This window comes from Pipistrellus kuhlii, unplaced genomic scaffold, assembly GCF_014108245.1.
Source record: "Pipistrellus kuhlii isolate mPipKuh1 unplaced genomic scaffold, mPipKuh1.p scaffold_m20_p_60, whole genome shotgun sequence".
NCBI lineage: Eukaryota > Metazoa > Chordata > Mammalia > Chiroptera > Vespertilionidae > Pipistrellus > Pipistrellus kuhlii.
In genome coordinates, this window is record NW_023425563.1 from 80,073 (window position 1) to 94,293 (window position 14,221).

General features: G+C 60.0%; 1 protein-coding gene across 1 annotated transcript in view; it reads left to right on the forward strand.

The window, feature by feature from the left end:
* Nucleotides 1-556: 556 nt before the first annotated feature.
* PHACTR3 (phosphatase and actin regulator 3) overlaps nucleotides 557-14,221 on the forward strand; it is a 151,818-nt gene continuing 138,153 nt past the window's right edge. The window contains exon 1 of the mRNA XM_036420035.2: nucleotides 557-675. Within this exon, the coding sequence (XP_036275928.1) occupies nucleotides 570-675 (106 nt within the window). The 5' untranslated portion in view covers nucleotides 557-569. The remainder of the gene's footprint in view (nucleotides 676-14,221) is intronic.

Here is a 14,221-nt window from a genome sequence, read left to right on the forward strand (position 1 = left end):
GGTGGAGGGGGCACAGCGGAGGCAGCGCTCCGTGGACTCGGGGTGCGGCTGGCGCAGCCCTGGTAGCTGGCTGGTGGCTACCAGGGTCCCACGTGCCGTCCTCGTTAAGCTGAACATTTCTGTTTCATCTGGTGTGTGAAGAGGGAGCATACACAGCACTCGCCCGTGAGGACGCCTGTGTGGCGGCTGGTGAAGGCGCCGGGCGGCTCCGCGCGGGACGCAGGGCCGGGCTCGGGCACCCCCTGCGCCCCCCCAGCCCCGGTACCGGGAGCGCGGGGCCCGGCGAGGTCCGCGAGGGGCCGGGGCTCCAGGAGCCTCTGCACAGCGCGGCCACCGCGGCCTCCCCGGCTCTGCTGTCCCTTTAACGTCGTGGAACATCTCCGGGTCTGAGGTCCCGCAGCGCGGGCTGCAGCGCGGGCTCGGGTCCGGGGAGACCAAGGTCCCGGCGCCCCTCCGGCCCCCGCCCGGCGGAAGGGCCGGCCTCCGGTGGCGGTCCCGCCCCGCCCGCCCCGCCCGCCGCCCGCGCCTCCCGCAGCCCCGGCTCCCGGTGCGGGCGGCCCTGCGGCGGGATGCGCGGCCGGGGCGGGGGGCGCGCCCGCTGGCCGGCGCCCATGCGCTCCCTGCTGCGCGCCTTTGGGGCCCGGGACGCCGCCGCCGCCCGAGGCCCGGAGCGAGGTAAGCGACGCGGCGGGAGCCGGAGCCCTGCCCTTGGCCGCTGCTGGGGGCCCGGGAACCCGCTGCTGGGAGCCCGGGAACCCGCTGCTGGGGGCCCGGGAACCCGCTGCTGGGGGCCGGGAACCCGCTGCTGGGGGCCCGGGAACCCGCTGCTGGGGGCCGGGAACCCGCTGCTGGGGGGCCGGGAACCCGCTGCTGGGGGGCCGGGAACCCGCTGCTGGGGGGCCGGGAACCCGCTGCTGGGGGCCGGGAACCCGCCGCCGCGCCCCCAGCCCCGCGGGCTCGGGCTCCCCTGCAGCCTGGGCGGGCGCCGCTGGCCCCGGACAAGGGCAGAGCGCGCAGCGGTCCGGAGCGCTGGCCTCGGGGTCTGACCCCTCCGGCCGGCTGCGTGACTGGTGGGTGCTCAGGGCATCGGCTTCTTTGTGCCTCAGTTTCCGCATCTGTAAGAGGGGGCGAACTTGTACTTGAGTCGTGAGGCAGCAGCTGGGATCACATAGCCCTGCTCGCCACCCAGGGAGAGTTCAAGCGAGTTCTGTGAGCGGGCCTCCCACTGTGCGGGCAGGAGTGGCCCGGGCCCCTGCAGGCGGACACCTGGTGCTGGAGCGGGGCAGCCGCGGTTAAAGGGACGGATCTCCGGAGAGAGGCCTAGGAAGCTGGAGAATGGTGAGGGCCCACCTGGTCCAGGGAAGGGGAGCTGGGGAGTGGGAGCCGCTGAGGCCCTGGGAGGAGGCCAGGGCAGCCCTGGGTGTAAGGTGAGCAGCAGGCTGAACATGGTGGGCAGGAGCCTGAGGCGGTGTTTCCAGACTGGCCCGGAGAATGTCCTGGACCTGGGGCCACGTATTACAAACAGCCGGAGGCCCCACCAGGCTGCCCCTCAGCTTCCTGGAACCTGCATCTGGCCAGCGCCCAGGTGATTCCAGAACCGGTGGTCTGGCAGCTCTGGTTTCCACAGCCCCTGGTTCTCACCAGTGGCTCCAACAGAGGGCTCTGCCTGCCCCCGTTTTTGTTTGTTTACAACTCCCCCGGTTACTGTGGCACCTGGTGGGGAGGAGCCAGGGTGCAGCTGAGCATCCTGAGGTCCCAGGACAGCCCCTCCCCAAGAGAAAAAGAAAAAGGACAAGAGCCATTTGGGTACAAGTCAGGGTGTGGCGCTGGGGAGACACAGGGGTCATAGGAGGAGAAGGGGGCCCTGGGCTGTTGGGCCAGCAGGTGTCATTGGGAGCCTGCTGTGTGCCAGACTCTGGGAGGTGTCTCCAGGGTGAGCCGCCCATGGTGAAGCTCCGGGCACGTACTAACGTAGCACCCAGGCCCCGGCTCAGGACCGGTGGCCCTTCTGTGCCTCCACTCAGTGTGAGACCTTGTTCTCGGCTCTGGGGCCAGTGGTGACCCCGGACACACACGCTCTGCTGGGCACGGAGCTCCCTCCCCAGCACCCGAGCACAGTGGGTGCACAGGCTGCCCCCAGGGTTCAGCCTGCTGCCACCAATCATCCCAGGGCCGCTCGGGCCTCCGCCCCAGGGACCTGGGCCCCCACTCCCAGCTCCCCTGCGATGCTCGGGTCCTGCGTTTGTGCCGGCCCCTGGGGCTGGGGTTTGAGAAAGGACGTTCCACGTGCTGACCTTCAGCTGCTCGCGGTGCACTCAGAGCCCTTGCGAGGGCGTGGTCTGCCTGTGGACACACACTCCTGCTGCACACGCTCCTCATTGTGGGGAGTTTTTAAATAGTTCTGTGGCCGCTGTCTGGGCCGTGAGACCCGCAGGCTGAGCCTCAGCTAACCCACTTTGGCCACGTTGAGAAAGCTGGCTGTTTAGGCTGCGGGCCATCAGATGTTTGCTAATCATGGAAAAGGGGGCAGGCGCTGACCCAGATGCCAGGATGAGGGGAGCAAGCAGGTCTGCTTCCTGGCCTCAGGGAGCTTTTCCTGGGGGCCTTAGGGGGAGGGCAGTAAAACGAAACCAGAAGATCCTCAGTGCAGGGACGTGCGGGGAAGACGAGGAGCGCTGACTGAGGGTGTGAGCTGCCTGGCCGGGGAGGGCTCTGCAAAGACTGGTGTGTGGCCACAGACTCCAGTGGGGAGAAGCGGGGCCACGTGAGGGTGGGGGTGAGAGCGTGCCGGCAGGAGGAAGAGCAGGGCAGAGGCCCAGAGATGGTAGTTGGCTCGGTGGAATTGGGGAGCAGAGAAGGTCATGAGGCCGCAGACTGTGTGCAGGGGGAGGTGGGTGAGTGCCCTGGACTCCAGGGTCAGCCATGGGCATTTCATACAGGCGGTCGAGGCCACTGGCGGGCTGTGGCGGAGACTTGCTGTACGTGAGAGGGAGAGCTCCTCTGGCGGTCAGCGGGCTCAGGGGGCAGGGAGGAGCCTGCTGCTCTCAGGACCCAGAGGTCCAGGTGGCTGAGCCACAGGGCCTGCTGCTGCCCGGGGCCTGGAAGCCAGGAAGCCACCTCGGTGTGTGTCTAAGCACCTGGGGGGAGGCTTGGCGAAGGAGGAGGAAGGCTGGCTGTGGGGGAGGGGTGGAGGGAGGAGGCTGAGCCCTTTGGAGAGGCCTGTGGACATCCTGAGGTGGTGGGGTGGGCATGTCTGAGTCCGGAGCTGCGGGCAGTGGTTGGCCTGGAGCCCCTCTGAGGACCCTCAGGACCATCTGTCCTCTCCAGGAGTGGGGCTCAGGCTCCGCCTCTCGGTGTGGCGTCAGTCCAAATACCAAATGTTGGTTTGGAGCCATCGGGGACCCAGCATGCTAACGGCTGGACCGGGGGAGGTCCCCTGGCCCCTCTGCCCTGTGCCCACGAGGATTTGTCCAGCTGCCACCTGCAGCCTGGCTCCCATCTTGTGTGCAGCTTCCCAGGACTCTCTCTGGGAGGGTCCTGGTTTCCAGACCTGGAGGGACGGTCATGGGGGGATGGTCATGGGGAGATGGTCATGGAGGGACGGTCATGGGGGGATGGTCATGGAGGGACGGTCATGGAGGGACGGTCATGGGGAGACGGTCATGGGGTGATGGTCGTGGAGGGACCGTGAGCTATTCTCGTGGCCAGCGCTGCTTTAATTTAGGAACAAATCAACCAGCCATTCTTCCCGATTTCGACTTCTGATTGGAAGCTCTGACTCGTACTGGGATATTTCTGCCCCAAATGAGTTTTTTTATTTAACATTTTTGGAAGGGAAAGGCGTGATCGATGATACCATGACACATGTCAGCTGATGCTCATTAAGAGTCGTGTCTTTGGGGCTGTTTGGGGCAGTTGGATGTGGCGCTGTGTTCCCAGGCCAGCTCAGGGCTGGGCCAGGCTCCCGAGGGCAGGGACTCTCCAGACCCACGTGGGCTCTGAGCTGCGGGTTCTCCTGAAACCCTAATGACAACCAGCTGGACTGGCAGGCTTTTCTGGTAGCAAGTGACCAGCCCTTTGGAAGCAAAAGCAGCATTTGTCAGCTCAGGAAGCTGGGTGTCCAAGCTTCAGGGCGGCCTCAGGGGCTCCTGCGAGTGTCCGCTTGTGCGTCCCGGTCTTGGCTGGGTCACACTGCCGTCTCTGACCCCATCGCTGTGGCCTGGGAATGGGGGAGCTGGACGGCTAAGGCCTGAGGCCCCCTGAGAAGACCATGGGTGCCGGCAGAGATGGAGAGAGCACGGGGCATCACCAGCACCAGCAGGGTTCTGGCTGCACCACAGTGTGGGGCCTGCCTGTGCTCACGGACCTGCACCTCGCACCACGGGCGGGGGCACCGACTGGCAAGTCCAGGCAGAGCAGCAGGCTGGGAGTCACCTGCCCAGGTGCCCCTCACCCAGGACTGCTGCCTGCTGGGAAGCTTGGCTGAGGAAGGTGGTGGCTCCATTTGTGTTTTAAGAGACATGAGTGATCCTCAGGCGTGGGACCAGGCCTGGCCTACAGCTAGCACTCGTAATATTCGTCAGGTGATTCCCAATGTGCTCTATTCAGGCATCTGGTTTCTTTGGGGGGTGCGGGGGGGGGGGAGATAATGACACAAAGTGTTTCCTGAATACTGTCTCCAAGTGAGGAGTGAAGATGGCAGACGAGGCCAATCTTTGGATCCAGCTCCCTCCTCTCCCCTCTCCCTCCTCCCCCGCCCCCCAGGTGACCTTTAGAGTTTAGGGTGCCCACTGGACTCCGGCACTGCACTGGGTCTCAGGGAGCCGGTCAGCACTCTTTCCTGTAAGGATTTTAAATAAAAAGCATCCGAAAACAGGACGCCCTGTTCTGAAACGTGTTGTTTCCACTCAGTGAGTCTTGGAGGTTTATCTGGGTTAATAGCGCCTTCCTAATTGCTGTAGAGCATTCCACTGTTGTGTTAGCCTTTCTGAGGCAGATGGTGGTAGGGATGGTCTCAGACCTGCTCCACGGGGGGTGGGCCTGCGTGAGCATCACACACACACACACACACACACACACACACACGCACACACACGCACACACACACACACACACGCACACACACACACTGGGGCCTCTGTTCCGCTCCCCCTGGGCCGCAGCTGTCCCCAGCAGCAGCGGCTGAGGTTCCCTTCCTCCAGGGCCTGTGGCTCAGCCTCACGGGGCCCGAGAAAAGGGAAGTTCCTGGGACTAATTCACATTCCCTTGGCTGCTCCAGAGGCTTTTTCTGATGCTCACTGACCGCTCGGAAGTCACTCTTTCCTTTTGCCTGTGTGTCTGCCAGGTGGTTAGACTTTCTGGTTGGTCTGCAATAGCTGTTATGTGTCCTGGACTCTCACTCTGTCTGCTGCCATTCGGAGTCTCTCTGCAGCTTGCCTTTTGACTTCGTTTACAGTGTCTCTGGCTGTGAAGGAGATTTTTTGCTTTGTTTTTGAATATGCCTGACATGTGACATGATGGTGCTTCCGGGTGTGTGGTACAATGACCTGATGTGTGTGCTCACTTCGAAGTCACCACAGTGAGTCCAGCTGACATCCGTCACTTCAGTCACAGCTGCTTTCCTGGTGATGAGAACTTTTAAGATCGATTCTCTTAGCAACTTTCAAACACGCGACGCATGCCGCTCACCGTAGTCCCTGTGCTGTGCGTGCATCCCAGGTTTTTACTTTGAAGCAGTAAAATGTATCACATTTTTTCTTTATTATTTTGTGTCTTTAGTAAATCTTTTCTGGCCTCAAATCCAAAGTAGGCACCTTCCCCCAGTCTGCCAGAGTTTAGCTCTGGGCATCCTGGTGTCTCTCAAGACTCCACTGGGAGGAGACGAGGCCTCCGCTCCCCTAGACTTCGCCCTGTGCCCCAACCGCCCTCGTGTCTTCAGTGCCATCAGTCGCAGTGTGAGTATGACTGTGTCTGGCCTGGCATCCTTTCTGTGGCCCCTGGACCGGAGGACTCGGGGACCCCTGTGCAACTCGTCTGCTTACTGGCTGTCAGTGATGCTGCAGATAGGTGCACACATGTGGCCCAGGGCCTGCACGGAGTAGGTGCTTTGTAAGTCTCTCGGCCTTGCTGAGAGCATGAGCAGCAGGTCTGTGGTGGAGACCCTTCCTCCTCCCCGCTCTGCCCCCCACCCCCCTTGGGAAACAGTGGAGCCACCCCCAGACTCACAGGAGTGTCTTCCCTTTGACCACGTCTATTGCCACGCAGAGTCCCTGGCTTCTCCCCGAAGGTAGGGCATTCAGCACCAGAACCCCAGACCGGCTGCACTTTCCCTCTCCAATGGCAGGAGGCGGGCTCACCAGGCCCCGCCGTCTCCGGAAGCACGTCACACTTCCATGCAGTTGGAGGGATTGCACACGTGTGAACAGTGCGACTCGAGGTGGGCGCCGAGAGCCGCTGCAGCCTCTTCTCGGGCCCTGACCCCGCACCTTCGCTCCCGGGCGCCTGGCAGTCAGCTCCCCCTCAGCCTGTGACCTCCCCCCACTGGGCTCTGCATCTGTCAGTGTTTGGCTCCTCTTGCCACGGGGCGGCCCTGGCGGGTGACAGGCGAGTGGATGGGGTTTCCCAGGGGACGGACTGGGAAGAGACCGTGCCCTCCATGAGGTCTCTATGCCCGCTGGGGACTGCCTGTCCGCACGCCTGTGTCCCCGCAGCGGTCTCACCTGGTGGCACCTGCCGTCCGGGGAAGCCCCTGCCAGCACCGCCCGGCGCACTCGGGTGGGAGGGCCCGGCACGGGAGAGTGGGCGGCACACTTCGGTCTCTGCTTTTATTTTCCTGGCTTTGCTGCCTGCTTTTCCTACAGGCCACTAATATTCAAATTAACTCCATTTTGTTTGCCTCTTGGTTAAGCATTTGGAAAATAACAGATAAAGGAGACAGTCCTCTTATTTGCAGGTGGGAGTGCTTTCACCTGTGGAGAATGACGGTCATGAGTGACAGTACAGACTTCACAGCTGTCATTGGCGCTGGGTGTGTGTGGGGTCACCTGCGGGGCCCTGAGGAGCCGCCAGAGGTCTCTGTGGGGACAGTGGTGGTCACAGGAGCCGGGGATGGGGCAGAGGAGCCTGGCCTTGGGTCTGCCCCTTCCCCTGCTCAGCTGCACGTGCGGTGTGAGCCCATTTGCAGATGAGAAAACGGAGGCACAGGAGCTGGACTGACTTGTCCAAGGCCACACAGCTGGTGGGGCTGAATTTGACCCTGGGGCGAGCTGGGTTCTTACTCGTTTTAGTCTCCTGCCTCCCACAAAGCGTAACTCCATTCTCTGCCTTTTGTTCTGGAAGGCAGCGACATTCTTAGTGCCTGACTCGGGGACCCAATTGGACGCCCCCACTCTGGCTCCCCAGGAGCTGTCTGCCTTGGGAATGAGGAGGCTGGCGGCAGGAAGCAGCCCGTCCTGCCGGTGGGAGACCATGGCCCACCCATCTCCCCCTTCACTCCGAGGGGCCTGTGACTCCACAGGGCCATCTGGTCTCCAGAATGGCCTCCCAGCCTCGGCCAGCCCCTGGGCAAAGCCTTCCCAGCAGGCCCGGGCAGTGCCTGGTCACGTGACAGGGGGCAGGCGTCCTGGGGATCAGAGTTCTGCCGGCCACACTGCGGGGGAGCAGACCAGCCGGGCGGCCCCCAGCCGGCCGCTCGGTGCACGTGGGGTGACGCCACTGTCCTGTGCCCTCAGTGCAGCAGCTGCGTGAGTTCCGGGGGCTGGGGCGGCTGAGTCCTGCTACGAGGAATCCTGGCATTAAAATGGAAACCTCCCTCAAACTTACAGAGCACATGAATCAGTTGGTAATTGTCTGAATTTTAACAGTAATTGTGTGCAGGAATTTTTCCTTTATTGCAGGTTAGCTGCGGGTACCTTTGAATTAGGGGGTGCTGAGTGCAGTTACAATGTACCCAGTTCCATCCACTGCTCTGCATACCCACTGCCCCCGCCCTGGGCCAGGCTCCTCCCACCCCTCCCTCTTGAATACAGCACCCATGTGCCCATTGTCTCCCAGCCCCTCCTTGCCACCCTCCACTGTGTTCTACTCCCCGGAACCAGAACCTTCCGAGAGAGAAGGTAAATCCACTCTTTCCTGGCTGGAGGCGCTGCTGGGTTTTCCATTCCTCCTAGGATAGCTCCACCTTCTGTCCCAGGGTTCATGAGGCCCTATGAGTTCTGGGGCCTGCACCCCACCCTCACCCCACGCTGCTCTCCCTGTCTCAGCTCCTCAAACTGCCCAGTGCCTGCTCACCCCAGGGCCTTTGCACGTGCTGTTGTCTGACTACCAGTACTCCTCCCAGTACATGTGGAATGACTGGCGCATACTCTGTGCTCAGTGAACAGTGGTCTGTATACTCAGTCAACAGTACAATGACTGAAATTTCTTTGGAGAGCCAAATTTTTTAAACTTAAACTTCTAACACCACTTCTTCAAAATAGATTCACCCAGTCCGTGATATTTTGTGGAAGAGCCACACTCAAGGGGCCAAAGAGCCGCATGTGGCTCGAGAGCCGCAGTTTGCTGACCACGGTACTAGAACACTGAGCCAATGAATCAATGAATGCGTGAGCCAATCAATCCAGCCCAGAGCAGGGCCTGAAGTTGTCCGGGACGTTTCTCTGGGGTCAGCCTGTGGGTCCGTGGGGAGTTCAGGCCCGGCCTTTCCTGGCGAAGGCCAGCTTCTCAGCTCTGCTGAGAGTTAAGGTTCTGGCAGGAGCCGAAACCACCCGCCACGTCTCTCTGTACCTTCACTCCCTCCCGACAGCCCTCCAGGGCCCACTTCCCTAAAATCCTGGGGCTCCGTTTACACCACAGCCTGAGTGAACACGGGTCGCCCAAGTAGCCCTTGAAGAGAGCCAGGAGGGCCGGGGGTTCCGGATGCCGCCGTGTGAAATGCCAGCAGGAATTTCTGTTGCACCCAAGTCCCTGGACCAGTAACGGACATGAATGTTAACAGGAATCCCTGGCGCTGTTATAGTATACAGAACAGAGACTGGCGAAGGTGCCAGGGTCTCACTGCCACAATCACACTGTGGCAGTGATGTGCCAGCGACGAAGTGCACAGCGGTGTAAGGAATCGGGGGCCTCAAAGAGCCGCAGCCTCTGTGAAAACCTGGGCACAGCCGCCATATTTATAAGTCTCAGCAAGCAGCCTGGGAGCTGTGGCCGCAGCCCCAGGACTGTGACTTTCTTAGAAAGTGCCGCCTGTAACCGAGCCTGTGGGTGTCTGTGACGTACGGAGCAGGCGCGATGCTGCACACAGGCAGGGCGCTGTGTCTGGGACGGGCCTGGTGGCATTAACCCCCCTCCGGGAGGCCCTGAGTCCGGCTCTGCCATCTCCCGTGGGAAAAGAGACGCCCCTTTAGTATATAAATCCAATAAACGAATGAAGATGTCCACACTGAATTAGAGAAAGAGCTTGGGTGACACAGACCATTGTGAAACATGAATTATCTTCTTATAGAGGCTCCGCATGAGCAGCGCTGTCCACGGGGATTGTGTTGGTCCTTTTATTCCGTCGGAGCATTCGGAGCGTGGAAGGCTGCAGCCTCCTGGTCATGCAGAGCGGGAGCAGTGATGTGGGAGGGCGATGGCCCGTCACGGGCCCAGCCCTCCTCTCTCCTGGAGGCAACATGCCCTCAGTCCAGGACAGAGCTGCCCAGACCCCGCTGTTGCCACGTTCATGCTAACCCGAGGGCCGAGGGAACACGGGGTGTCTGTGGCTGCTGGGGGAATCTTTACATCATGCTGTGCCCACTCACCCAGGAAGCAAGGAGTTCCAGTGATGTTCGAATTCACAGATTTATGTCAATAAGAAGCTGGTTGTAATATTTCCTAGTGTGGATGCCCTACTGGCCAGCCATTTGGAGTTACGTTGTTTGCACTTTATATGCCTATTCACACCCCCTGTGCCCTGGGATCTCACACAGGTGAGATCCGTGGTAAGCTGCAAAACTGCAGTCATCCTTCCGTCTCCTGCTCCTCCCCCTCCTCATCATCCATTAGGGGAATCCAAAAAGGCATGAGGCTGCTGGATCTGCCACTTAGCATGTGTTTGATGCAATAATATCCCAAGCTGCAGAGCAGAGGGCCTGGCGGACCTGGGCGGACCTGGGCAGACCTGGGTGGACCTGGGTGGACCTGGGCGGACCTTGGCCCTGCTGCTGGGGCAAGAAAGGACTTTGCATCTGACTTGCAGAACGTGAATCTAATAGTTCCATGTGTGTTAATTTTTAGCATTAGTCGTATTAATAATTACAAAGTTCTTAGAACAGAGTTTGATATGTGATGAGAGCTACCTGTCAAGTGAATGAATACCAACTAACTCAGACCTAAGCTATAGGATGTTTGCTCCTGTTACAGGAGATCTGCCAGGGCTCATTCAGGTGTCTGTCCTCGGTTGCTGGCATTCCATCCTCAGGAGTGTCACTGCAGTCACATGGTGCACGCTATAGCTTCCCACCCCAGGGGACACTCAAAGGCAGGAAGCATGCAGGCAGGTGGCCGCATTGGGCGTAGTTTCTCCCGTGACCAGCAGAGGGCGCGGCCCACTCCCTTATCATCTACTCAGTGGGCGTAGTTTTGTCTTCACTCTTGTCTATCCCTTGACCTGGAATGGGCTTTGCCCTCTTGTCCCACTCACTTGGTTCCCTAAGAGCTTTTTTGTTTGTTTGTTTGTTTTTTAGTTTGCTGGTTTAGTTCTGTTTCTGTTGATGGATGAGGAGAAGCCACATGGCCTGTGGTCTGGGGCAGGGGCCGCCTCCTCTGTGCCCCTGATCCGTTGGAAGTGACGTGGGCCCTGGGGAGCCAGCCCTCATTGCTGCAGCAGGGGTGCCAGTGACAAGCCACTGCCTTGTGTGTTCATGCATTCAGTTAGCAAATTCTTGTTTTCCTGGTGAAGAGGCCAGACCACCCCCTGAGCATCCGACACCCAGTGCCAGGTCCTCAGCTCCAGCTCTCCCAGGGTCCTGGGAGAGAAGGAAGTCAGCATTGCTGTCACCCTCCAGGCCCTGCCACTGCAGCCTCACATCCACAGTTGCCTGGTGCAGAGCCACCGCGCGCCTCGGGCGCCCTTTAGTGTTTGGTCGGGCGTGGCGGGCCTTCCGGGGCTGGAGCTGAAGCCCAGCAGGAGGTTCTGTGAGAGCCCCCACCAGCGGCTCAGCACTTGTCCCCGATGGTGGTCATGGAATGGCCAGGCAGGGGCGACCATGCTCATTTCAAGATAAGGAATCGGAGGCCCAAGAGGGACCACCAGCCTACAGATGGTCCCAGCGGGTCTGTGGGACCAGAGCTTATGCCCTTTCCGTCATCCCCCCGTGGGACAGAAAGTGGCCATGACTCTGGATGGTGTGGCGCTGGGACAGCGGCATATCAGCATCATGTCTAATGCCAAGTGTCCAAATGGGTCCTCCTCTTTTGCCCTTCCTGCCTCTCCTCTGACCCTCCCACCCCATTGTAAATATCAGACTGAAGGCTACCTCACCCCCTCCCCTCACGCCCAGGCAAACATCAAAAAGCAAAAGTGTGGGAGTTCCTTTCACTTGGCTAATGTTTCAGGGCCCATCCGTGTCCTGGCAGGTGGCAGGGTTTTGTGGCTGAGTGAGGTAACATGGACGGGTGGCTTGACCACACTTTATTTATCTATGTATTGGTTGGCGGGCATTGGTTTCTATTTCAGGACCGTTATGAAGCTGGGCTGGCCCATAGACTTTCCAATACTGTGCTTCCCCGTCAGGAGGGACAGTTGATGGCATTCACAAAGACCCGCGGAGTGTCCTCCAGGCTGGGACCTCCGACAGAGAACTGTCGCCCACTAGCTGTTCCCAGGCCCGGGTGATTGACTTCAGGGCCAAATTCACCAGGAGGCTTTATTTTCTGTTGATCAGTAGGCATGGGGCTCCTATTTTTTTTAATCTGAAACTTTTTATTACAAACATTTCAAAACCCAAGAAAAATATGGTGACAGCCCGGCCCATGCTGTAACAAATCACAGTACTTCGTTGAAGTATGTATTTTAAGAAATAAGCTTTGTTGTCTCGTCCTCTGCCTCCCCACGATCCATAGTCCTGGGCAAACCCGAGTCCTGGCTTCTGTGCCTGCAGCCCGCCCCAAGGGGGGGCAGGGGATGGGACTGCACTAGGCCTCCTGAGTGACAGCAGAGATTTTAGGCCTAACCCAGACAAGGCAACACAGAGTGCTGGCTTCCATGGAAAAGCCCCGGAAACACGGAAAAGAAGGAAGCTGTGCAGCACTCGCACAGAGAAAGCACTCATTCATTCATTCATTCATTCAGCCAGTCAATCAGTCAGTCAGCCAAAATGTGCACTGAGCCTCCTGCCGCTGGCACAATGTTTTGACGGCATCTCTTGGTGGGCTGCACCCTTCCCGGCTCCTCTCTTCTCCTGGAGCTCCTGGGGTCTCTGCCTTTGTTCACTGGGGATCCCCATGTCTGCGTGCTGCCTGGATGGCAGAACTCCCCTCCCACCCGCTCACCGTCCTTTCTAACAGGCAGAGCGCAGAGGGGACTCCCCCAGGCTGAACCGGGGTCCTAGTCCTTCCTGTCGGCAACAGGGACTACATTTCTGTAGCTCGTGATGGTACCATTTAAAACACTTTTAAGTGCAATGAGTTCGTTTAAAGAAAATTCCCAAGTCAGGGGCAGTGCCAGTGGGAGGATGGAAGGCCAAGACGCTGAGGGTGGTGAGTGAGGGGCAGAGAGCGGGAGCCATGGTGCCCCTTCCTTCTCTCCTCCTGCAGGTGCCCTGGGCTGCCCTCTGCCCGAGGGCCCCCCTCTGCACCTGTACTGGCAGGGCAGCCAGAAGCCTCCTCAGGTGGCTGTAGGGGCTGGTCATGTGAGGTGGGGGTTCTGAGGCCTGCCTCGGCCAGGTCCAGGGCTGCCCGAGGACCCACGAGGACAGACCCCAGGCGGACAGTATCCCTGTCTTCTCATGTCCTGGCTTGGACCTGGGCAGGTGTCCTCGGCTCTCAGGGGGGACCACAGCTCCCAGGGCCTGCAAGGGGCGTTTTATCTGGGGCTGAAGCGCTTGGCCCGAGGCCGACCGTCCGGCCTCTGATGTGGATAAAAGTGGAGGATCCACCCTGCTGGTTTCTCTCTCACTGTACTCACTGCCAACTGTCGTTAAATGCTTTGTCGGCATCTCTTGGTGGGCTGCACCCTTGCCTGCTCCTCTCTCCTCCTGGAACCCCCTGGGGTCTCTGCCTTTGTTCACTGGAGATCTCCCTGCCTGGGTGGTGCCAGCGGCAGGAGGCTGGTGCACATTTTGGCTGACTGACTGGGTGCTTTCTCTGCACGGCTGCTGCCGAGCTCCATGCTGTGGACGGTGCCCACGTTACTCCCCACATCAGGCCTGTCTCAGGCCCTTGGGTAGGTTTCATCCGACACTCCTGGCTGCTCCCTCAGGTTGTGCCCCTCTTCAGATGCTGGCCAATAGGAAGGAGCCATTCCTGTCCCTGGGTCATCTGAGGGGCTGACACAGGAACACTGCACACACCTCAGCACATAGGTTAGCACACAGCTCAGCACACAGCTCAATACACACCTCAGCACACAGCTCAGCACACACCTCGGCACACAGCTCAGCACACACCTCAGCACACAGCTTAGCACACACCTCAGCACACAGCTCAACACACAGCACACAGCTCAGCACACACCTCAACACACAGCACATAGCTCAGCACACAGCTCAGCACACACCTTAGCACACAGATCAGCACACAGTTCAGCACACACCTGAGTACACAGCTCACCACACACCTCAGCACACAGGTTAGCAACAGCTCAGCACACACTCAGCACACAGGTTAGCACACACCTCAGCACACAGCTCAGCACACAGCTCAGCACACAGCTCAGCACACACCTCAGCACACACCTCAGCACACAGCTGGGCTGGGGCCTCCTGAGACAAGCACGTTGCCTTCACGCCCCCCTTTCCTATCCCCCACCCCTACCCCAATGCCAGCCTGGCTCATCAGCACCTGGAGGACGCCAGTCAGTGGCAGTCCTGGGGGTCACCCCCTTGCCTGGCCCACCCCTTCCTCCTGGGCTGGGGAAGCCTCCTGGGAAGCACGGTGCCCCTGCAGCCCCTGGGCCCTAGCCAGGGGCCTGGAGGATGACAGAGGCGCTGTCAGTCCACGTTCAAACTGGGCCGGGGGAGGG